Raw genomic sequence first — 26559 nt, forward strand, 5'->3', positions numbered from 1 at the left:
ATTCGGGTGGAGGCTGCGCCAACTAGACACTTTTATTATTTGATAAGGCAGGAATACGCAGATGCAAATTTAAATTTTCAACAGTAAAAACGTTGCAGACAATTAATAGAAACCATTTTGCTATTACTAATAGAAAATACCACTTTTCCGTCACATTTCACCGAATATATCGTTTTGGGGACATAGCACCACACTTTTGACGTTTTTTTTTTTTTTGGAATTCCGCGAAAACACTTTAATTCCACGATTTTTTGCGGAATTGCGGAATCACGGAAAGCTAGGGGCTCTAGTTACAATTATCGCCATCCCCACTTGAACCACTCAGCCAGCATTCGCACTTCCGGATCTATGGCGGGAAATGCGAATGCTGGCTAAGCAGTTCAGCGGGGTTCAAGAACACCCACTTGATTCACCAAATGCTCGGCATGTCACGTAGGTGTCCCTGGTTTTAAATTTTCTATCTATTTAAAGCGTTTATTAAAGCAAAACTGAAGCTGCTACTTTAATATACAAGGGCTACAGATCACAATAGTGTGTATACGTTTTCTAGGAAACGGTGGTGACGTTTACGAAAGCGTGTTTATGATTAGGACACGACGAAATTTATTAACTACTTATGAGATCGAATGTTTATTGTTTTTAAGTGAAATTTTGGTTATCAAAAACATACACAGGCAGTTTCAAATTTTTCTGACGGCTACATCCTAGTGCGTATCGCAAAGGGATAAGGCTTAGCACGAACACGCGCACGCGCGCGCAAGCACGCACACGCACACGCACACACACACACACACACACACACACACCAGCCAAGACAGCCAGCTGTGAAATGTTAGACCACTCGACAGTTTTTTCCCCCTAATACATACCCATTTACAATGTCAGCGAAAGAACAGCGTCCACACGCAATGCTGAGAGTTCTGTGCATGCCTGGCAAAGCCGCAGGTGGTTATGGAAAAAGTAAATAAACATCAGTTTGTTCTGGGCAAACGGCTCGGGCAGTACGGCTTGTTCTTTGCGGGATTGATGGCCTACTTTTGTTCGCAATAGTCCCGCCTACTGCCCAGCCATCTTCAAATATATCACTGGCAACAAGGATGGAAGAAGCACTCCTGTGAGTCTTGGTTTTCGTACTGCTCAACCATCCATTCAAAACCAGTCTTGCTAGGAAGCAGCCAAAGCACAGTTTTAGACAACACAATTGATCCCAACAGCCTCCAGAGGAGACAGTTGGGAAGAGAAGACATTCCACGAAAACTGGAAAACAGCACAGATGGGTGAATACACGAGAGGAAGGCCAACACAAACACGACACTGTCTTCCATGCTCTCGTGTATTGGTCCGTTTGTGCTATTTTCCAGTTATGGCATGCCAACTCGCCCAGCTTCCAAATTGTCACCCACTATCAATATGTGACCGAATGTCTCTACTAACAAACTTTTTCGTGTTAATCTTCAACGTGCACATGGAGAGGGTTACCTGACACACCTGTTCTCGAAAGAGTGAGATTTTCAGAATACTTGCTACTGTTTGAACTGCAAGGCCACCCTCTGGTTGTTCCAGCTCCAATACTTCCCCAGACCAAAACTATTCTGGGGAACATCAAACACGCAATGCACCCATGAGGAGTATAACCCCAGGAAGGAACCTCGATACACTTACAAAAAAAAAAGAAGTTTACCAAGTTACTAAAAACTTGTGCCCTGCAACGAATGGCTGAACTGCGTTGTGATAACCGCCATGCAGTACCAACTGTGGTGGTACAAGAGCTATGAACCGAGGCAGCCTCCATGCAGGCAGGCCCTCTTCCCTAGACTCCCTATGGTGGCGCCTTGGGAAGCGGGCCTTTGGCACAAAGCCCAGGAGATCAGCAGTCCCCCCAACTTCACCATAGCGCAAGAAAAAAAAAAGCATTATACAGTGTAGACCATTTATAACGTAACCGCTTATAGTGCGGTGCCGGATATGACGTGGGTTTTCCTGGCCACAGGTAGGCCTCCCATAGAACTCAATGCATAAGCATACTGTTTATAATGTGGTTGCGTGAAGCACAATACTGCTTAGTGTGGCTTTTTTGGCGGGTCCGCTGATCGATCGGCGCAGCTGTGGCATCGTTTTAGGGTTGGGGGGGGGGGGGGGGGGAAGAAGAATAAAAAAAGAGGATTCAGCCTGCTGACGCAGCACGTGCGCACGCTTCTCAGCTCTAACTTAGACAATGAAAATAAATTAAAAAAGAAAAGGCACCCTTTAGTTTGCGTGTTCCATTTGAACTAGCATGATAATTAGAACTGTCCTTGCTCTCGGCATACTTCTGAAAATAGCGAGCTTCCAACCCCGCCCTTCCAACCATGGTAAGTTGTGATTAGAACCTTGTGATAAGCAACCACGTTTTTCCGTTTCGAGCATCTGGAGATAGTGAGCCCGGTCGCAACACCGGAGATTTCCACTACCGATACATTATGTTGACATGCAACTGCCTTCGGCATTGCAAACGCAAGGTGTAGTTAAAAAAAAGAAAAAAGAAAGAGAAATCCTGTTTGCATTCTTATGCACCTGTCCTTGCCCAAAACACAAACAAAAGGAATGTGAAAGCCCCGCTTGCTGTTTAAGTGGTTTGTAAGACCCTGTGGCTGATGTGAGGAAAAAAAAAGAAAAAAGACTCTGTTTTTTAAGTGCCATGCGTTTGAGTGATAAACAATAAATAACTGGAGAGGTAGGTTGTGATGTGGTTAAATTTGTGCATGTTTTGTTCATAGTGCAGCACCACTTATAGTGCTTATTTTTGCGGCTCCCATGGTATACGCAATAAGCGGTTTCCACTCTATCTGTTATGTGCACTTTGAAGCACAAAAATACGACAATTACTGTGGCAAAAGCACTTTTCAAAAAAAACGACAACTGCATAATGTCATGTGCGCCGTGAAAAAGCAACCGCTTCCTTGGGCAGAACAAGCGCTTACTTCGCGCACATGGCTTTTAAACACTTGCTGAAACCCATCCACCACCCAAACTAGATGGCAAAAATCAATCCAATCCAAGCAGCAAAAGCCACAAGGAGTTGCCACGAGATGCAGCACCAACGGAGGAAGACTCACACTGGAGGGGAAGGGGACGATCTCAAACTGCTTGGCCACATCGGGTGCAACTCCGGCGACGAGGCCGACGACCGAGACGCCCGACACAAGCAGGCTGTACAGCAGCGGCTTGTTCTCCGTCAAGCTCTCCATGAAGGGGTAGCCCTGGGAACCCGCCACAATCCCAGCCCGTCACCAACAGCGCACAGGAAAATATCGCACTGCCCCGGAAATACCGTGGGCCCCCTCCAATTACCAGCGTCCCCGAGTACCGGCTCCAGATGGGAACAACCATTGGGTTGAAGGGGCACTTGGTTCCATGTGAGACGTGGCAAGTAAAATGACTTTTTTTATTTATGCACCAAATTGAATCAAAATAGGAGCATTTATGTAACTAACCATTCTAACAACAAAACTGAAATCGGTGCAAAGATCCCTTCTATACTTTTTAAGTTAGAAGACTAATTACCCAAAACTTGCATTCAGCATAATTAACTAAATACACAAGAAGCCAACAAGATTTTGATGCCAGTGTGATCAGAAATGCCTATTCTGTGCAAGGAAGCTATAACATCATTGCATGATGTCCTTAGGTATAAAGACCAGCTTCCTTTCGAAATCAGAAATTGTTTCATTTCAAAAAGAAAGTGAAGATTCCGTCTTTCTTTTTGTATACCTAAAGGAAATAAAGCAATAATCTAATAGTTCCCTTGCACAGAATAGACCTTCCTGATCACGCTGTCATAAAAATCTTGTTGAGTTCTTGCCTAATTAGTTAATTAATCTTGGGGTGACTTTCTGAAGGTAATTAGTCTGGTAACTCAAAAGGCATAGAAGATACAGTCGAATCCCACTACAACAAAATTGACGGGATGTGCAAAAATTTTTGTTGAAGCGAAAATTCGTTGAGGCGAAATCTGCCCCAACACAGCACGGAAGGGCAAGAAAAATGGCCCCGGATATTTCCGCATCATTGGCAGCATAATACAATGTTTAGAAAAAGGAGTGATGCGCAGTAACATCGGGTTTATTCAGATAACAAACATACCAGTGACTATTTGTTTTTTTACCAGCACGCAAAGAGCACGATACTGAGGAGGAGGGGAGAGGTGAAGAAATGCAGGCGCAAAGCGTATTGCTGCACAACAAGGCGTTTCCACCGAGCTGATTACTTGCAGATAGCTGCTAGGCGGTTGGAAGCCCCCATCTCGCTTGTGGCAGGAACAGCGCCGTTACCTTATCCTCTGACTATGCATGGCAGCAACTGACCTTGGCAGGAAAGCCGCGCGCGCGTGCATTTAAGGCAACTGTGCGCTCGTGACCAAGATAGGATAGGATGACGCGGGTTCAAGACTAAACACGAAACCATTATTTCTGCTTTTGACTTTGAAGAATTGTAGAAGGAAAACTGCAAGGACAGCTGCCCACAACACATACATGATGGCGCATGACTCTGCATGACGGCGCTGTGCCATATTCCTGCGATTTCAACTGGATACGGATTGGCTATAGCTCCGGCTTGGCGAACCCGGCTTGCGCCTCATGTAAAGACTGATTACCCCATTGTTATCACCATCAAACAATGGCGTCCACCTAAGAGTTTGTTTTTGTTTTGGGTGGCCGTCTGGGCGCACGGCGCAGGTTTTCGGTGAAACTAAGCGTCCTGAATGTATAAGAAGTTACAGATAGCTGGCGCTATGCTTATTTTATTGTAAAATAATTGTTCAAACCCAGCCCAAATCATAGAAAATTTCGTTGAAGCGAAAGCAAGCCAGACAAATGGTTCGTTGTGGCGAGGACTTTGTTGCATTGACTTCTATGGCTAGCTGACGGGGAATTGGAAATAGTTCGTTGAAACAGAAATTTCGCTGAAGCGGACTTCGTTGTAGCGGGATTAGACTGTATTCTTAAACTGATTTGTTTTGTTATTAGGTTAATTAACTGCATAAATTCTCCTAATTTGACTAAATCTGGTCCATAAATAACAAAAATAGTTCTACTTGCCACGTTCTGCCCTAAATGAACGAGCCTTTGGCAACTCCCTCCGCTCCATTCCAGCCATGCATACTTAACCGAAAAAACAACTACGACACGTTTTGTGCCGCAGTGACATAACATGGGCAGGAATGACGCGACATTACCCAGCACTAAGAAGATAGCTATCAGGATGTTAATGGCACATCAGCATTCAAGTGACACGACCAAACGGAGGCCCAGTCTTGTTTCCTGGCAGTGGCTCAGGTCGGATGACGCCAATCCCAGAAACCAGATGCGGTGACATCCTAGAGAGGCTGCACACAACCCACAGGGAGGAGCTACGGAGGGACCCAGACACAGTCGAGCCCACTTGTTACGATACAGTAAAAACTCGCTGCAAGAGACACTGTTCCAAGAGACACTTGGTTACAAGGGACATTTGAATGAGGCCGGCTTGATTGGTTGTCCTATGTTTGCCATGTTAGCAACATCGCGTACAAGAGGCCTTGGTTACAAGAGACATTATTCCCGGGTCCCTTGAGTGTCTCCTGTAGCGAGGTTTTACTGTATATCGGATATAACGATGAACAACTATGGCACCGTCCACTTTTGTATGCTTTCTAAATCAAATCCAATCAATTTTTATTTCCTGATAAAACTGGGTGGTTTCCTGGGCAAAAGCTGCATAACCAGCTTGACGGAGCCGAAGAAACCACTACAAGACTCAGTGACAAGCATAATCACAAAAATGCCAGTTTCCACTTGAACACAGCAAAATAGCACTGCAAGAATAAAACAAAGAAAAAGGTTTACACACTTTCAAAAATTCACAAAAGCACACCAAACACTGACAACAAGATGGGAATACCATTTTGTAGAGGTCATTCAAAACATAATTGCCAAAATATGTATACAACAAATCTCAAATTATGGAAACAGAAGTAATCAAAAGTAATCATACTAAAAATCTGAAAAATTTTGTCGCACTTGTTTGTGTAAGAATTTGGCTATGTTTTGATATTTGTTTAAAACCGATGGAAGGTTATGGGCCGACATTTTTAGTTTGTAATAATTACGGAAATAAGGTGTTTTCCAGACGTCATGACGTCTGTTTATATTTGAACTCTGGTATTGCAAGCTACACATTGAGGTTAGGAAATTTCAGATAACAGATGAAGAAACGTAGTAAGTAGATCTGTATGGTAAACTTAACTCCTTATTACAATGCTCCAGTGCCGCGATATCGGATATAACGATTGAATCCGGTTACAGTGTGGACCAAAAAGTGCGAGCTGTCGGCTCAGCAGTATATCACTCAGCAGTACTGCAGCTGTTTGACACAGACATCAACCTGGTTATCAGTTTTGCCCCATCATTACGAAAAGCCCCATTTATATGGGACAACAAAAGGCTATTGAAATGCTTTTACCTGGTACCCACAATGCCATGATGTGACCAAACCTTAGCCATGGGATAAAAGTCGGGGCATATATAATGCCGGCATAATGAAAGCAGCAAACAAAATTAATTTTGGGTTCCTGAGGAGAAAATTGGTCACCCAAGTCATAGCGGCCTAACATCAGACTAGTTCTGGAAGGGGATCCATAAAATGTGCGAGCAAGGTGACATTAAAGCAAACCACATTTCTATGGCAAGTTCCTGACACAGCACAGACATGAGGAATCTAAATGTGTTTTTTCATATCGCTAACTGAACTGCCGCTTTATCGACTGGGCTGCCTCAGTTGCGATGGCACCAATGTAGCACAGAGCATGTCATCGTTTTGGCGCTTAAAAATTTTGAATTTTATTGAGAGATGACAGTCACCTCGATGCTTTTATTGAAAATAACTTCCAATTAACCGATATAATGGGTTTCTGCATCAAATTACCGAGCGATTTCATGCATTAAATTAAATTGCATGTAAAATTGCCGGGACCAGAACATCACTTCCAATCTACCAAAAATTCCAATTAAGCAACTTTGAATTATCGAGAGCCGACCGTAGTAATTCCTCTACAGTTAAACTTTGATGTAACAAGCTTCAATGTAATGAAACCCTCGATGTAACAAACCACGGAATTTTTGAGCATTCACCTTTCGAGAGCCCCTGCAACCCGCCCTACACCCTGCCGACAACACCAAGGATCGCCTGTGCACCTACCGGGACGTGCTCGACCAATACAGAGGCGAAAAAGTACCCTGCAGCCGACCCTTCGCTGACCAAAAAACAAGAAGTTGCATGGAGGCGTCTTCAGACTAATTCATATCCGAACCGAGGGCTCTACAGGCACTTCCACCGAGAAATTCGTGACGGTAAATGTAAGCACTGCCCCCAGCTTGCAAGTTTGGCACTCATGCTTTGGGAATGCCCTGCTATACAAAGAAAAGACTTCAGCAATACAGAGGGAACATTTATTATCAACACCAAAGAGCAGTGGGAGACCATGCTGCTTAGCGAGGGCCCTGCCATCCAGCGTTGGGCCGTCCAGAGGGCCGAAGACGCTGCTAGGAGCCAAGACATCCTGGCCGTCGTCTGAAGCACACCAGCCATAGCTAGGCCTTTCCTCTGGACACAATAAAGAGACTTCCTCCTCCTTTAGTGTATGCAAACCGTGCATTTTCACCCTCTGTGTAGCGAAGTCCCGTTTACTGAAATTTCAATGTAACATACTTTCATGGAGAACTAGGCACGAAATTTTAGTTATATTAGTACATTTTGGGAGACGCAAGAACCGAAACAGGGTCTCAATAAAACACGAACGGCGACACGGGCCGCCTAATGTTGCTGATGCAGCGAGCCACAGAGTCCGTGAGCCAGCTCCTTGCCTACAAACTGCGTGGCGCGCATACACGGTTGGCGCACTGTTTCTGTTTCTGTCGGAGCTTAATCGTCTAGTGGGCATCAGCGTGAACCGCATGGAGCGTTTTCTTCCCGCAAAAACGCGCCCCGCAAGCCACAGGCGCGCTGACGCAGCCGTGGAGACCACCTACCCGATGCTGGTAGCTCCAGCGAATGCTTCTCACCGCTCGCTGAAACGCAACTCGAGGGGCAAACGAGAGGGGCATGCGAGAAAAAACGCGGATAATGTGGGCGAAATTTTACTGCAAAATGTTATACGCGCCGCATACAAAAGCACCCATCAAATATCTTCTGCGGTGGTAACCTGGTGGGGCCGCCGCTGCATGCCGCTGCTTTGCCCTTCGTTCGAGTTCGCTCGTGCTTATTGGGTTCCACTGTTCCAGCAAGCATTTGTAAATCTTTATGAGCCTTGCGCACGCGTATTTTTCACGCCTGCGTCCGCGATTGCATGCCAGCGGCGGCTTCTGTCTCAGCCAGGAAGCGACTCGTGCTGCGCGCGGCAGTGGGAGGAGCCTGACCAGTTTCACCAATGGGGAGGCACGCACCCTATGTAAGGGAGCTTCGAAGCGCTCCGGGATGCCGGCTGGCAGTGCCAGAGACGATTAGGCTTACCACTACAAAAGATATTTGATGGGCGCTTTTTTAAGCGGCGTGTATGACGTTTTACAGTGAAAATTTCGTCCGCGCTATCCGCGTTTTTCCTCGCATGGCCCTCTCGTTTGCCCCTCGAGTTTATTTATTTATTTATTCAGGTTACCCCTAAAGGCCCTCTAGAAGAGGGTATTACATAGGGGTGGGCCAATACCACATGGTGTGTAAACAAAAAAAAGAAAAAAAGAAACAGAAAAAAAAGCTGTACAACAAGATACAATGAAACGTAACAACTGCAAAAAAACGCAAACCATGAATACGGGCAGCAATTGCATGACGTTATACAAAAGTTAAAAAAGAGAAACAAAAACAGAACAACAAAAGCAAAAAAAAAAAAAAAAATTAGCTGGTCACCGTAGCGCGCATGAGCTCTAAAAACCTAGCCGAGTCTTTCTCGGTGGCAATGTGTGCGGGTAAACTGTTCCACTCAATAATAGTGCGCGGGATGAATGACTGAGCGAAACGAAGTGTGCAAGATAGCGGGCGCTTAACTTTGTTAGGATGATCACGGGGTGGAAAGATGAAACAGGGGGGTTCAAAGAAACTGTCATGTAATGACGGGTGATTGTAAAGTTTGTGGAAAAGTGATAAGTGCGCATATTTCCGACGAAGGGCCAAATCCTCTAGCTTAGCACGGTTTTTTTAAGTTAGTGACGCAGGAATAAGAAGAATAATCTGAGTAAATGAAACGAGCAGCATGGTTTTGCAAGGATTCAATATTTGATACGATGTAGGCTTGATGAGGATCCAAAATGGCACTGGCATATTCTATTTTAGGGCGAATTAAAGTGGTAAAAGCAAGCTTTTTTAACTGCGATGGAGCCTGTTTAAGATTTCGTTTCAATAACCCGAGAGACCGGTTAGCAGCTGCAAGAGTGAGTTCTATATGATGGTGCCATGATATATCTGATTGAAAGTGGAGGCCGAGGTACTTGTAAGTAGATGTTAACTCAAGCGTCATATTATTCAACGAGTATTGACTAGGAAAATGGGTAGCAGCGTTAGTAAAGGACATACACTTTGTTTTAGAAACATTTAACGACATAAGCCAAGTTGAACACCAATGATTAATTTTGTTAAGGTCAGATTGCAAAGCTAAGCGGTCCGAATCAGAGGAAATGTTACGGTATATTACGCAGTCGTCCGTGAAAAGTCGAACGTGTGAAGATAAAGAATTCGGTAGATCATTAATATAAACGAGGAAGAGTAGAGGACCAAGAACACTTCCTCGGGGTACATTAGATGTTACCGGTAAAGAGGAAGAATAAACATTCATAGCAAAGGTGAATTGAGACCTGGAGGAAAGAAAAGCTTTTATCCATGCAAGAACGTTAGGATGATTGTTAAGTTGTTCTAGCTTTAGTAGTAATCTGTGGTGAGAAACGCGGTCAAAAGCTTTAGCGAAATCTAAGAAAATTGCGTCGACCTGGCAACCAGCATCCATAGATTTATGAAGGTCGTGAACAAAACCGGCAAGTTGGGTGTCGCATGAAAATCCCTTGCGAAAACCGTGCTGAAAATTGAAGATGATATTGTGACCTTCCAGATAGTTTATGACTTGAGTGTGTATGATATGCTCCATGAGTTTGCAAATGACTGGTTAAGGAAATGGGCCTGTAATTTAGCGGTGAGGAACGGTCACCCGATTTGAAGAGGGGGACGACTTTAGCTGTTAGCCAGTCTTGAGGTAGAGTTCTGGTAGAACAAAGACTGTGAAAAGAGGGCGCATAAAAAGGGGGTGATGCTGAATGATATAGATTTGACGATTTATTACTAAAGCCTATATTATCCGAGGTGGTAGAAATTTTTAGTTTCTGTAAAAGGGACAGAATACCCGCCTCACTGATAACAATCTCCGGCATGACTGTGCTGTTGATACTATGCAATATGGGAGCGGATGAAACGTCTTCTCTGGTAAAAACTGAGGAAAACGCCTGGTTTAAGACCTCTGCGCATTGCGATGTGGGAACTGAAACGCCATCGTTATTGCTTAGGTCTATATCAGGATAACATTTGGGGTTAACAACGCACCAGAATCTGCGTGGATTATTTGCAAGTATAGATGATAAATCATGGTTAAAGAAATGGCTGCGGGTAGATTTTAAAAGCGACTGATATTCTTTATCGCATTTTTTGTATTTCGCCCAAGAGTTAGAGGTATCCGTTTGGACAGCCTGTTTATATAAACGTTTTTTTTTGTTGTTCAACCGTCGGAGCTGCTGAGTAAACCAAGGAACCGTGCTTCGGGTTCTCACAGTGATGACAGGTATGAATTTGTTGATGAGACCAGTAAGTTTATTTATTAATAGCAACCAGTTTTCTCGAGTGGTGCGCTGGAGGTGACCATGTATGAACTCTTCGTAAAAGGCCGCTAATTCATTATTTATGCCATCAAAGTTACCTCTGTTATAGCACCTAATCGATTTGTTAGTTGTTATTCTTTCGGCAAGTGGGCGAATCAGGTTTCCGGTAATAATGGCATGGTCGGAAATACCATCAAAAATATTAATGTTCGAGAAAGCATCGAATTCATTTGGTAAAATTAGGTCGAAGATATTCGAACTTGTTGCTGAGCAGCATGTAGGAAAACTTATTAGTTGAGTTAAAGAAAAGTCAAGGCAACTCTGCAAAAATTTGTGCGCTTCAACATCACTTGGTGGAACGGTAAGGTCACTCCAATTAATGGTAGGAAAATTAAAATCACGAAAATGATAACAGCGTTCGGAAAACGGGTATGAATATCGCCCAGAACACGGGAAAATTCATCCGAAAACGTGCAACCCATATCGGGGGGACGGTAAAAAACAGCAATTATAACATGGTTACCAGCGCACTTCAAGGAAGCAAAGGCACATTTTAGAAAAGAACATATTGAGATGGGGGTTTCAGTGAGCAGTTAGAGGTGGTCGCTGGAGCGACCCGCATAGTGCGGGTGGTCTCCGCGGCTGCATCAGCGTGCCTGTGGCTTGCGAGGCACGTTTTTGCGGGGTGAAAACGCTCCATGCGGTTCATGCTGATGCCCACGTAGACAGTTAAGCTCCGACAGAAACAGAAACAGCGGGCCAGCTGTGTATGCACGCCACGTTTTCGTTTGCCAGAAATGCTTCATGCGATGAACACTTCATTATAACCGCAAATTTCAATGTAGCGAAATTTCAATGTAACAAAGTAAATTACGAATTTTACGGACTTAGTTACATCGAGGTTTAACTGTACTAGCTGACAGTCGTGACTTGCGACACGGCTCCATCAGTGCTACGGTGGCCTCCGCAGTTGCAATCGCTTTGCACAACTATGATACGTGGACGCCTAACTACTGCTGCACGAACGACGGTAACACTGTATTTCCTTCATGACAATGATAGATTGACGCAGAAACACTCTGACAACGATTCACAAAGTTGACTTTTACAGAGGAGCAACACATGCAAACACAGCTGCAGGACTGGCCTGCCATGCGCACCAAACATTCTGGGCAAGCTTGCTTCAACAAGTTTTGCTTCAAATATTTGAGACCATCTTGCCTCAAAAATTTAGCCGGAAATTTATAACGACTGCATAGTCATTATGAGCCCACGTGACAGCCGCGAGTATGCTAAAGAGAACAGACTACTTATTGACCCACGGAAGCTGACACTTCCATGAGTGTGCCGCAGTCAGCTTTGCCGCGAAGCGTTGGCACGCGATTGCTGCGGTGTGCGGTGCGTGCTTGATCTGTCAGGGTGCAGCGCGCTTGCTTTGTGTTTTACTCCTGGACTACAGCAGCTGGGTAGATTATACTATCTAGTGGCAGCGACAGCCGTGCTTAGGCAAGTGGCTGTAAGCAGTCCGAGTCTTATCTGATAAATACCGCGACTGAGGAGGTGATCAATGCGACCATTGTAAGTGCGACCTCCGCAAAAGTACCAACCATTTGTGGTACATATACTTTGCGACTCTGCAGCTGAGACACGTTCTGAACACTTCCTTTTCAGTTTTGGAGGGTTCAAATATTTTGAATAAGAAAACTTTCAATTGCCACTCGTCCACCGAGAAACTGCTAGGCATGGCCAAACACAACACGGTGGAAGAATTGGTAGAAGCCCACCTGTCTACCCAGAGAGCGCGGCTCAGACAAACCTCGGCGGGCCGAATAGTACTGGCCAAGCTGGGCTGGCAAGAGGCTGACCACAAGGAAATGGGACCTTTACCCAAGCTTTGGGCTCAGAAAATCAAAAGCAAACCCCTGCCCAGAAACATGAGACTGGGTCGCAACGACGGGCGCAGAGAGGCGAGGCCAGGGTCAAGCCCTTATCGAAAGGCTAAGACAAGCGGAAGAACAAGAAGACCCAACGGGGGTCACCTTCTACACGGACGCCTCTCTACCCAAGTTTTCGACATGAGCCGTGATATCGGTCACGACGCAAGACGCGCTGGTGACGTGCACCTCTGTCAAAACGGCGTTTCCGGAAGAAGTGGAAGAGGCGGCAATAGCCTTGGCGCTCATGCTGCCTAACGCGAGCAAAATAATCACGGACTCGCAAAAAGCATATGCTAACTATAGAAAAGGGCAGGTGTCTCTGACGGCACTCAGAATACTAGAGGGAGGAATACGCCGCATACCCGAGCAGAAAGTCGGACTGATATGGACACTGGCTCACTCGGGGCTGGAGGGCAACGAACTCGCCCACCAGCTCGCCTGAGCACTTGAACACCGGGCAGACGAGCACGAGCCGCAGGCCATAACGACTTACAAGGACATCACCAACCACTACAGGGAAGGCAGACGGCGGTACCCTGACCTGCACAAATCACTCAGCAGAGCGCAGCAAACGATCTATAGGAAAATACAAGCAGGATCCTTCCCGCACCCCTACCTCCAAAGCAGAATACACCCAGAGAGATACGACAAAATTTCTCCCACCTCACATCGCGGGAACCCCTGTGTAGATGCGACGCATAGGGGGTTCCATTGTTGTTTCCGTCAGGTTGATTCTCCCATCGCGTGAAACGTGCCATGAACCCCCTGCCGCGGCTATGACGCAACACAATCCAACACAATCCACTTTAATCCAATCCAATCCAATCCAATCCAATCTAATGCCCCTCACAAGAGAGTGTTCGCTATCGGAAAGGAGAGGGGGTGAGCGGCGGAGAGTGCAGCTCGCGCGGCGAGGAGAACGGGGGAGGGGTGTGGACGGACAACAACAACGCCGTATGGAGGGACAAGGCGAGTGAATGAGATGCAGTCGCATCTAAAAGAGTGTAACTTCTGCGGGCTATTGGGCATGCATCGGCATGTCATCGGAGAGTGCGATTTCACCGAGACAATCCCCCCACCCCTTACCCAAACCCTCCACCACCCATTCCACACCCCGTAATGAGCAATGGGAGACCTTGCTAACCAGCCCCGCCTTGGAAGACCAGCTCGTCCTGATCTCCAGGCTCCACCACCCATTCCACACCCCGAAATGAGCGATGGGAGACCTTGCTAACCAGCCCCGCCTTGGATGACCAGCTCGTCCTGATCTCCAGGGGCCAGGCAGCGTCCCGTGAAGAGGGAACCACCCCATCCAGCACGTAGTCGCCGCATATATATACTTTCTCTCTCTCTCTCTCTCTCTAGTTGAATTGAATAACAAATAATTCGCATCGAACATTCAAAGTTTCAAACATTCACACACTCCAACTATTAATTGCTGAAGAAGGCCTCCTAACTGATCACTTTAGTTACATAGGCTATCAAATTCAAATAACTCGTAGATTGCACAATTAGATAATCAGGTCTGCCACAAAACTGGTTTGACATCCCCTCATTTCTCTTAATATATACAGGACAGTGTCATGCGACATGCTGGGGCTCTTTGATGTACACTCCCAGACTCGCCACAGATAGTTTGCAGCCGGTCCCAGGATTCTCCACGCTGCATGAATGTATGTGAAAAAGGAATGTTGGATTGCTCGTCGGGGAGTCTGAGGCGACTTTGAGACTGATCACTAAAGGGCCCCACCGGCTCACTGTGCGTGCACTCTTTGTACTGCCAAAAGCTACAAAACTTTCGCACATCACCTCGTACAGTGGAAGCGACGCACCACAGAAAAGGCACAGTCACTCCATATAACAACACTGAATAGTCGCTAAGGGGCAACCCCTGAGCAGACCCTCGTCTAAAGCCCCAACTTCGAGTTGTAACAAAACATGTACACCGAACTTCCCAGTCAATTTTACCACAAAAACTACCGTATTTACACGATTGTAGGTCGACCCTTTTTTTCAAATTTGACAATCCAATGTCGGGGGGTCGACTTGGAATCGAAGTCGAACCGTCTACCGCTAATAACGGCAAGAGAAACGAGAAATCGGGGGTGTTACGAGGTGGGGACAGCTTTGCACCCTCGTTCCCATGGTTATGGTCTACAGTGTGAACCGCATGAGGCGTTTTCTGCTCGCGAAAATGCGCCGCGCTGCCGCTGCCGCAAATACCACGCGCATGCCGTGAGCTACGGCGGTGGCGGCAACATGGCGGCGGCAACATGGCGGCGTCACCAGCCGCGAAGAGGTGCGCGTAGCTCCAGCGACCGCTTCTAACCGCTCCCTAAGATTTCACTGAAGGCACAAACGAAGACGTTTGTGCAGGAAGGGATCTGATAATGTGGTCAAAAACGACACTATACAACATTATCCGCGCCGCGAGGGAAAGCGCCAATCAAATATCCGCCACCGTGATAAGACTAAACATCTCCGGCGGCACCAGCCGGCAACTGCCACCATGAAGAGTGCACCTCCCCATTGGGCAAGTCGTCAGGCACCTCCTGCTGCCGCGTGGTATAACTTAACAGCAGTAGAAGCTGCCGCGCGCGGAATTGTCGACGCGGACGTGAAAAAGTCGCCCGCGCAACGCCGACGCGCACGAATCGCGTGTAAATACGCGTCATGTCAAGAAGCGTTTTATTCGTCTCTAACAAACAAAATGTGTATTAGCGAATCCCTTGATTCAATGCGCCGCGCTAACATAGCCCAAATCGTATCACGTTGTTCAGTACACTTCCGAACGCAGTGGTGGGAGGTGGGAGAAGTAAATCTCGCACGCCGCCGTTTCCGTCAGCCGCCATGTTGTTTGTTTTGGTATCGCGCGGCAGTGGCCGCTGCCGGTTGCTTCGATGGTCGTCATCTCGCAGCGGATGCGTTCTTCCCGCTCAACCCACAGCGCATGGTTATTCCAGGTGCTTATACAAAAGCTTTTCTTTCGTTACCGCGGGAAATTGACCAATTTTGAAGGGTCTAACAAAACATTTTTTTTGCGCTATACATATTGGTTAGGCACACATTGCAGTGACATAAAATGCAGATTATTCCACGCGCTTTCCAATGACACCAGTTTTAATAATGTTTTCCTAAATAATGATTCCGAAAAAAAATTATCGAATTCGAAATTTTTGTCCCTGCGTCGAAGAAAATAAGAAAAAAGTAAGTTGTGTATAATAAACCACCAGTAGTAGAAAAAATTTAGAATATACATTTCGTAGGTAGACATTTCAAAAACCCGTCCTAGAAAAAAAATTGTTTCGCAGTACAATTTGTCAGATATAAAAGAAAATGTTAGCCCGCGTAGTGCCCGTGCCATGTGGTGAAGCCCAACCTCTATTTCAAGTTTTGCTATTTTGGATAGTTCTCTAGAAGAAATCTGGTGGTTTGACATTATTAAAGGCCCAAATTAGCCTCCACGTGATGTAAAAACGCCTTGTCGATGATTATGACCGGCACAACATTGAAGGCAAGCAAGCGATGTGAAAACCCGCTTGGAGTTGAGAACCAAACTCTGGGTTATGCTTGTTGACATTCTGATGATCACTTATCAGTCAGAACTTTTATTTGCGGTTTATTATCATGTTCTGACTCATTATGGTAGCCCTGCTTGCAGAAATAAGGTACGATGCGCTAGAATCATGCCCAGCAAGCTTTCACCAAGCCGCCGTCGGGCTGTGAAGAGAGTTCAGCACTACGAGCCTACTACATTGCAGCGCCACCTAACAATTTCGGAAAGAAACAAATACAAGGATGTTGGAGACTGTGTCAGAATAGACCGTACTACTAAAAAGCGACACTAGACCTCCGGAAATACCCTCGTATGAAACCGAAACTGGCTGGTGAACAGCTGGCGGTGTTCAAGGCCAATTGGAAGCGTTCTCCTTGTCTGAGCTGATACCCGACGACTTGGTGTTATCGTTTGACTTTCAGCGAAAGCTCTTATTGCAGAAGCAAGGCGTAGATAAAGTGGAAGCGCGAGCGGCATGCTTGTTTTGAGGAGCAGTAGCGGGCAACGGAGGCGCCATGGCAAATGAGCTTGTAGTTGGGTAACTGCGTAGTAGCGCCAAATATGAATTTCGCAAAGCAAAAACGAAACCGAAACTGCTGGAAACTGGTTGAAAATGTCAGGCACACTTGCTAGACATGCGGGGGACCATCAGAAATAAGCTTTGGGAGAATAAAGCTGCCCTTTGTCCGAACCAAAGATTATTAGTGAATAGCTGGGGCCATTTTCAAGTAATTATCACCGCTCAACGCTGTCGGATTACAAAGCTGACCGCATTATTTGGTATTTGACATGCCAGGAGCCTTTTGACAAAAAAAATATTATGGTAATGCAGCCTAACCACGACCTGCATCCTTTTTTCTCAAGTGCAGCAGCCACGCCCCCTTCCTCAAAAACACGCGCACCTCAGCTCGCAAAAAACGGCGTCAAAAATCTCAATGTCGCCAGAGCGGGAAAATTTAAAGGCCAACTGCACTCAAATTTTTTCTTTGTCAAAATAAGTAGTCTATGCTCTTAAAATCACCATGGCGAAATCCCTAGCTTCGTAATTACAGAGAGCGCTAGGTACCGCCGTTCAAAGTACCTCCGAGCAGACGACGTTTGCACCTGGCGGAGAGTCGCCGAAACAAGTTCCGAGAGGCCTGTGACGGAGGTTGGGGAACCTGTCCCGCGAAGATCGCGCTTCTCCGGCGACTCGCAGGGCGCTCCGTCGGGCGCAGGGATGCGTTCGCCCGGGGTTTCTCTGCTATACCAACGCCCTGTACCGCCGTCGCCATCACATGTTTAAACTAAACGCATAGGCAGTAATATCCGCCTTTTTTTTTCAATGAAAAAAAAAAGAGATTAGAAGCCTTTAAACTTTCACGCGCTTGCGAACGTCTTGGTGTCAAAAACTCTTTTGACTTGACAATATTATTTTTACTAAAAAAAAAAAAAGCTCGAATTCTTATTGCATTTATACCACAGAAAAACAAAAGATATTTTATAAGTTCTTGACCACTTGCACTTTGTGGGATACGTGAGGGGTTCCTCGGGGGCCTTGCCAGCCCTCTGGGGTAGGCCCCCACGCTAGCTCCCGGCGTGTCAACCACGCGGGCTCCCATGCCTACGGCAGCCCAGCGAGGTTCGCCGATACGAGAACACAGTAGACAGTAGTGCCGAAGCACAGCCGTTTATTTGGGGAATCCCAAAGTATGCGAGCACAAGGCTCGACAGCGTTCACGAATCACGCCGTCCGGGTCGTGACCGCGAACGGGAGGCAGGCACTCACGGCGCACGACAAACAAAGCTCCCACCTGAGATGCATGTATCCACCACCGCCGCGTTCCGCCGATCTCGCCCCGACCGGGTCTCCGACGAGACTCTCCCGACTCTCGCGTACACACGTACACACGCTCGCGCCGCCCGCGCCCGCGTGCCTATCCCCGCACACATTGGTGGCGCCATCTCTCGGGGGACGCCGACGAACCAGCGGAGCGCCGGACCGGTTTCAGCGCACAAGCGTCTCTCCCTAAGCGCGCGCTGGCTAGGGATCGCAGGTCGCGGTTCTCCACGATTCCCACAACTTCCGCGTCCTATATTGGCCATATTTGGGCTGGCCCAACGCCACCTCCATCCTTTAGACCTTTCCAAAAGTTTGACGACCTAAATAGAGTTGTGCACGCGGCTATAAACAATTGTGCGACTTTTGCCTCACTCGCTAAGTGAACCAATTAATATCAGCTTTTCTGGTAGTAACAAATACATCCGCACAAATATCGGCCGTCGTCTTTGCGAAGTGCAAAAACTAACGAAACTGCTCCTCTCCTAAATAATAGACTAGATTTTTGTTCAATTCCCAAGTGAAGGGTTAGATTTAGTTTATTAGGAAGTAAAATGTTTTCACCAGCACCTGTCTCTGTGGTTAAAGTAGAAAACAGCGGTAGATAGGAAATGTTTTCGTGTTTTAGTGCATCATTTGGCTGTGGAAGTAGCTTATAGTTTCAGACCACTTTTATAATTCGATTCTCGTTGTGCAGCAAGGCGAAAAATACTGCGCCGATATTCACGAAACTGTTTGTACGTAATGTATATACAGTAGAAATAGTGATTGATCGCCGCCCGCGTGCGGTTTGTTCCCTTCAAAGAGAGAGACGTGATAGCCGAGGCGTCGGCTATAACGGAAGCTGCTTTTCAAAATCGTACGGGCAAGTAGCTTTGTAAATCAGGGTCCGCTCTTTTACTTGCAATGCCAAAAACTGCTACTCCGGCAGTTAATATGATGTAAAAAAATTACTGTCGGGCGGTCTACTTCATCTCGACTGATAGCAACGGGATGCCGGAATAGCGCCTAACTCCATTATCATGGGCATACGTTAGTGGAAGTTGTTCGGTGGAAATAGCAGAGCGAAACGCGGCGCTAGCAAGCTCATTTCAAGGCGGCTCTCAGCGGCCGCCGGTCCTGGCGCGGCCGCTTCCGTTCCGCCACGCACGTCACGTCCGGTCGCCGGTAATGGCCGCCTTTTCTATTCAGTTTCGGTTCCGAAAACGTCAATGTCACGAGACGTTTGTATCGCGCGCGTTGATGTTTGAAGCGCAGTATTTTGCATTTCGCACCCTTTTTATATGTACTATTTGATGACATTATTTTTACGTTCTCGAAAATTTGAGTGCAGTTGGCCTTTAAACTGATTCTAAAAGGGCAATGCCTTGACTAACCACTGGCCGCATTAGGTGTACGAGAAACGAATACAACATGCTGAAATAGGCAATATAAATCATCGATCACCGGTGATCGATTTAATACGCGTGGTAAAGAAAGAGTTAACATCTACCGTGCATACCGCGAGCGCATGGCTTTTGTGGGAGCATCGATGATGGTAGAGCCGCTGTGTGCGTTGCCGGAAGAGTTCCTCTTTGTGATACGATTTTCTAGGCGGCACTCGCTTTTTTTTTTTTTTTGAAAGATGCAATTTTGGGGGGTCGACCTACATTCGAATCGACTTACAATCGTGTAAATACGGTATGTAACAAGTGGCCACACTACTCCACCAGTGGCCCACCCGGATCTATTTCCTCCCTTGTCATCGCTGAATGAATCAGGCAGGAGTGGCTGCACTTGGTTAGCAATGCTTCCCTGAGCCTGGTCCTCTCTACTGAAAGTTGGGAGAGCTGATGGCACGCCGCGGACAAAGATGCAGAATAAGAACAAACGGCTGCCCCTCTTGTCTGTTCTTATTGGGTGTGCGTGCTGGGCCTCTCTGCCCCGTTGTGCAAAGGAGGACGCACCCGGTAGTTGATGGCGAAGGTGGACACCTGCAGGGCCATGGAGATGATGTACACCGTGCTGTTGAGCAGCGACGGCTTGAACTCCTCCTCCCGGTCAGCGAAGCTCTCGGGCCTGCGAGGGGGGAGAGTCACAAGGCGCCTTCAGTCCACCAGCCCTGTTGGGGGGGGGGGGGGCTGAAAGTGGCTCACACCCAGGTACCGCAGATCTTAGCGACACCCTGCAAATTTGGGAAGCCACTTGAACACCTTGTGCACTTACGCTGTGCAATCCAGCTGCCTTTCAAGAACTGCGCGGATGGACCGTACATGCTTTCCACGTGACGATTTCAGTGCTACTGCAGTGTGATCTGACAAAAGAGTGGGGAGGTATTCTTTTACCTGTGTCCATCGCACGCCATACCAGTAACTGCACATTTAGCTGCAAGCTGTTCGGCATTACAAAAAATACCCACAAACACAGCAATGCAATTAGCCTGAACAGCAAGGACGAACTTGAACACAATGAAATCCTACATATAACTAAGCCACAAGTAACTTAATGTTTATTGGTAGCCATGTATATTTATTAATCTCGATATAACGTGGCAAGTGTTGGCGTAGTTTTATTACAACAAAGTACCTGGGCCTGCTTGCTCGAACAAATGAGCTTATTGCCAGTCTTATTGAGAGTCTCCTCTTATTCACGGAGTACAATAAGTCTGCAAATTAAACTCAGACTAGTGCAATTCCTGAAAGCGCACAGGCTAGGCTACAGAGCAGCCTTATCGAAGACTCTAGGGACAGCGTATACCTAGGCACGCGCAGGGGACGCTTCTAGGGAAAAGCGGGAAATACGCCACAAAACTGCCTCTTGGCGTCGCCGGTGTTGGGAAAGCGCTTATTTTGAACCATGATCGGAACAATTCAAGAAACGCTGACCAACAGGCAGCATATTTAGGCCCTGTCATGAAGCCATTACAATGACCTGCCCTCCTCAGCAGGCCACCTCATGCGGCCGGGCCGCCGGGCCTTGGTCCCCCCAAACGCTGTTGTGAGTCGCCTGCTACGTGGTGTGCACCCGAAAAACCCACTGGGCTGACACGAAAAGGACCCGCGGTGTGCATACAATTGTTCCTGAGGAGGCCAGAGTAATGTTATGCTGTCGGAGTGATGTCTCACATTGTTGCAACATGAGTCGTGCTTTTCACCTCACCGTGAATTAGACAACTGTGAATTGGCTTTGGGTACATTGCCGTAGACTCGGATGCAACGAGCACTTCAGCAGCTAGTTGCCAGCTACGTTACAACTGGTCGCGAGAACACTCTCTTACCAATAGACGAACTGTGCCATGAATACTAACGAGCCATTGACTACAACCACAATGTGCACAAAGCACAGAACAGCCTACGGCTCGTGCTGCCTAGCCAGCAGCTAAACAATTGCATAGTAGCATTCAGTCGAATGTTGATATGATGCATGCTTTTATGAGCAAAACACCCTCACTGCTCAGGCAGCATGCACAATCACAGCACAAACCTAAACAGTGAAGCTTTGTAACCGCCACTTTCGAGGGGAGTGAAGAAAAGCCGCGAAAGCTGTGCAGTTTCGCATCAAAAATGCAAGTTTATTTAACTCCTACGGGGCACAGGTATTGCAGGCTGTTAACATTTTGCTGTTGTGTATAATTTTGTTATCACACTGAAGCTCCATTATGAATGCCTCATTGTTTCTGAGTTAATGAGCGTGATGTTATGAAAAATATTCGCTCCATCATTGTTTCTGAGTTAATGAGCGTGATGTTATGAAAAATATTCGCTCCATTGTTCTCACGCAACCTTTTCGTAGCCACTGCGCTGACAGCCAGCATAACAGATGATTCCTCATTCACACCACGCGCTTGGCTGCCCGATGTCTCCTCGAGACAAATAGTGGGCCTCAGACAATCATTCCAGTCCATTTTTGTGGACGTAAGGGAGAAAGAAAACCAGCACTACTCGGGGAAAACAAGCACATGCCCATAACACACAGCAAAATAGAAAACCTTGATTGCAGCGGCGGTTGCAGCATCACAGTGTGTTGGCCTAGACGCTTCAGGCAGGGGCGTTCGACCCCTCTCCACCCACCCTCCCCACGGCCTCCCCAGCGGCGCAGAGCTCCGCCGAACAGGCATTTGTCTGAAGCCAACGGTGGGGCGTCTGCCACCAGGCATCGTTTGCCACTTCTATGGCTTCTTCACCTTCACTGGTCTTTCACTGCAAGGAGGTTGTCCTTTACAATGAAATGGTCGACCAAGTCAGCATAAGTCTGTGAATTACACTGCTCAGGGTAGGGTAGTTCGCAGTCTTATCGGATTCTTATTGGGCACCTCAATCGCTGTCTTGTACCGTATTTATTCGAAAATAGGTCGAGCACGACTATAGGTCGACCCCCTAAAAATTGAAGTCGCCGAAAAAAAAAATAATATATTCGATTATAGGTTGACCCATACTTTTAAGAAAAAACTTGAGGAAACTTTTTAAAACTCCCATTTATTTACAACGCGGTCACCTCACTGGTTGGAGCCACACACTGCGTCGTCGTCGGAACTTGCGCCGCATGCGCCGCAGTTCATTACCCACCCCCGCCCCCGACTGGCTTTGAAGGCTGAACGGCCAATCCTGCCTCGCAGCGCTAACTGTTGAGCTTTGGTCTGAATATCGCACGCTCCTCTTCCACGGGCAGCCGGAGTTTTTTCTCGAGAGCATCGTGCCTTCCAATTGTAGGGCCACGAAACGCACGACGCAGTCCCCTACAAGCAAAAAGTTTGTCCCGCTGTTTCCGCCATCCCCTGATCAGCTTTTCATTAACGTCTAACTCTCGCTGAGCGGCGCAGTTGTTCAAGTTCTCAGCAAACAGGATCACCCGCCGCTTAAAGTCCGACGTGACATCGCGAAATGCGCACGAGAAAAACGTTATGTGCGGAAATCACAACGAAGCAAACACAAAGAAAGCGCATGAAACGGAGAACGGGAGATAGTAGAGACAGCGAGCGAAGCAGGCAACGCCGTTCCGTTCACGAGGTGGCTACGCTAGGTGGCGAAAGTCACCTTTACCCTCACCTCGCGCTAGCCGCTACCGCGGCTCCGAAGACACCAAGCCAAGCCAATCTGGCTCTCTAGCCAATACGTCAGTTCGCTTATAGTGCCTAGAATATACTAGGCACTATAGTTCGGCCGCAGGTAATGCGCGATAGCCGGCAGCCTCCATGGCCGGCAGTGACTGTGGGTGGTTTTCTTACGCTGATTGTTTTGTTATTTTTTCCCTTATTTTCTTGCCTGTCTTTGTTCTAGATGCTCCGCGCTGCCGCCTCAAATTGAGGAGTGACGGAGAAACGGATCGCTCGGTGCGCTCGCCATTTTTGATCACAACTATAGGTCGAGGTTCTTCGGTCACGATTATAGGTCGACCCTCAATTTTTAAGCACATTTTCGGAAAAAAAAAGGTCGACCTATATTCGAATAAATACGGTAAGTGTTTTGAGAAAGTGTTTAGTAGGCTAGGGGAGTTAAGACCCCAAATTAGTCTGCCAATAAGACTAGACTGCCAATAAGTCTGCCTTATTGGGGTTGAGCAAGCTGGCGCTGGACTCCAAGAAAAACTGACCCGAAAGAATGATGATGATTGATGATGATTATGAAGTTTAACGCTCCGACGCTACACTGGCGATGAAGCACGCCATAGTGGAGAGCTCCGGATTAATTTCGACCACCTGGATATCTTTAACGTGCGCCGAAATCTCGAACACACGGGCATTTTCGCTTTTCGCCTCCATCAGAAAAGTGGCCGCCACGACCAGAAAACGAATCGGAAGAACAATTTCACCAGGATATTGATGGCCTAGGGGAAAGCATGCCAAAACAAGTGACTGTGGTAACTGATGCAGAAGAGCCTCCCAGGCGCCAGGAATTCCCTCTTCCCCAGGCGCCTAGGGAGGGCGATACCGCACGCACTCTTTCTTCCCCCTGGACACCATGCTGTGCTCGAAACCTGCCTCTGCCAGCCCGTTTCTTTGCCGGAATTCGGAACAGCGCCAATAGACGGTGCTGACTAGCATGTACTTGTTTAGGAGAAGCAAGGGAGGCGAGAAGGAACCATGATAGGCAAGGTAAATGCAACAGATGAAAAACAAAAATGCAGGAACCATACACGGGCAATGAACATGCAGTGAGCACTGCAGACATAGCGTAACTATCAAATGCGCGGCAAGATACGAGGGGCAAGCTGAGGCCATCACGGACAGCAGAGCTTTGTTTGGAAAAATCCAGATCCCAGATCTCCTCACTTAGTAAATTTACAGACGCCATGCTAACGCAATAATTTCTTGCCCTGTAAAATAGGAACGCTTTGTAGATTTCACACTTGCGCTGCCCTTTATAGGTTCTCGGAACCGCGTGTTGTGGAACCTGGGTGAACGCCCATGGTTCCGGCAATGTGTAGCAACGTTGCTCCTGTGCCCGTATTGAGTGTGTTTGCATGCGCTCGTACTTGATCGTTCAGACACCGCCTGGCCTAGCAGCACGAAAGCAGGATTTCACATATGACACAACCCCGACAGTCTACGTAAGGTTTTGTTTGGCCTTTGATGCATTAGGCACCCCTCAGCTCATCAGTGTTCACTCGTTGGCAAAGGCCACTCAGTTTGTTAGGCCCGTTTATTAGCGCTCTTCTGAATGCCATTAGTATGCACCAGCTAGCCAAAATCACCGTCTTAACCCCGTTTTTTTTCATGGCCGTGGCTTCAGCTGTAGCAGTTTCTTTGTTCGGGTAAAATTCTCTGAAGCGGCAGCCACCATTGTCAAGCTACGCTGCGTTGTGAAGTCACGTGAGAAATGGATGCTTTGCTCGGTTCAGGAGTCCTGTGAGATAGCAGAAGACTAAAGATAACACAGAGCAGCAGCGCCTTGTGTTCTTTTCCCTTTACAGCAGCCACCTGCGCCATACTCCTGCATGTTCTCTGCTTTTGTTTAGTGTCTTTCCTGGAACAGTGTAAACCCAAGATGCCCAAAGAGAAGTTTCCTGTCATCCAGCACTGCAGCATGTTCACGCAAACCGCGACTTGGCAGTGGTGGCCCGGTTGTGGCCCTACCTTCCTTCCACCCAGGGTGGGTGGGGCACTCACCGGGGGGGCGAGCGTGCGGTTGCCTCCTGCACCAGGTAGACGAGGCTGGCAAAGTGCACGGCAAACTGCAGCAGCACCGTGAGCAGCGTGTAGGCGTTGAAGATGTTGGGCAGCGGCCGCTCACGAGACAGCACCTTCAGGGGCTGCACACAGGAAGAGACACTGCCAGTGAGACAAGCGGGCGGGTCCCCCTTCCCCCACCACTGCGAAGACCAGCAAAGATGGACCGGTCACGCAGGGGTGGAAGCGGGCTTGAGCCTCTTGGAGCAGCTCAGAGGGAAGGAATATAATGCTGTTTTGGAGCAGTGCAAGTCTGTCTGGGTGCAGGTTTCTAGGGTTAAAAAACATTTATTTGACATTTTTTATTTCTCGTAAACGCAAAAAACAAAAACCCAATTTGTTCTCACTCAACATTCGATCAATAGTGAGCACACCACTTTTCCAAAGAGTTAGAAAATATATGTTCCAACACTTAACAGCTGCTCTGAATACCTACCCCTAACTAGATACTTCTGACAAACGAAAAACAAATTTTTGTGATGATGCAACACCATCACGGTCATGAGAAACAACCCAGAGAAGACAAGAGATAGGCAAAATGGTTTCTCTTGCACCTAACCTGTTAAAAGTCTCGCTTCATTAAACAGCAAACGAGACTCTAGACAAATACAGTAAAACCTCATTACAAAAGACACTCAAGAGACCCAGGAAATGTACGTCTCTTGTAACCAAGGTCTCTTGTATGCAATGTTGCTAACATGGAGAACATAAGAAAACTGACCAAACTGTCTTCATTGAAATGTCTCTTATAACCAAGTGTCTCTTGTAAAAGTGTCTCTCTTGTAACAAGGTTTTATTATAATTCAAAAAGGAAACAAGAGATAATTAGATGCATTGCAGCATAACTAAACCTGACTAGACTTCAGAGAAATTAAAAATATCCTTGCATATTACCCGTTCAATTGCCAAAGTAATGCATCCTTTTATCTAAGTAAGAAAATACCGTGCAACTGTGTTGTTTATTGAAATATTGAATGTACCACAGTGTTTGTCCACTTTTTTATAGTTAACAGCAGGCTTACCGGAGGGAAAACAGGGGGAACCATTTCTCCCCCCCACCCCCCCCCCTCCACTTTCACACATATTTATACATCTATTGTAAGACCTAAATTGGAGTATGCATGCATAATCTGGGACCCTTACACAAAAACTAACATTCATGCACTTGAGATGATTCAGCGTAAATCTGTTCGGTTCATTTACTCGAAATACCGTTCTAACGATTCACCAACCCA

The 26559-nt window shown here is 47.0% G+C and overlaps 1 protein-coding gene across 1 annotated transcript in view; it reads right to left on the reverse strand.

Moving 5' to 3' along the window:
• Window positions 1-26559, reverse strand: part of LOC144176121 (endoplasmic reticulum transmembrane helix translocase-like) — a 141554-nt gene that overhangs the window by 1039 nt on the left and 113956 nt on the right. Inside the window, exons 21-23 of the mRNA XM_077705196.1 lie at window positions 25265-25407; window positions 20127-20238; window positions 3096-3239 (exon numbers count right to left, since the gene is read on the reverse strand). Of these exons, the coding sequence (XP_077561322.1) occupies window positions 3096-3239; window positions 20127-20238; window positions 25265-25407 (399 nt within the window). The remainder of the gene's footprint in view (window positions 1-3095; window positions 3240-20126; window positions 20239-25264; window positions 25408-26559) is intronic.

This window comes from Haemaphysalis longicornis, unplaced genomic scaffold (assembly GCF_048455015.1).
Source record: "Haemaphysalis longicornis isolate Haplotype H1 unplaced genomic scaffold, Haemaphysalis longicornis Haplotype H1 scaffold_1, whole genome shotgun sequence".
NCBI classification, from domain to species: domain Eukaryota; kingdom Metazoa; phylum Arthropoda; class Arachnida; order Ixodida; family Ixodidae; genus Haemaphysalis; species Haemaphysalis longicornis.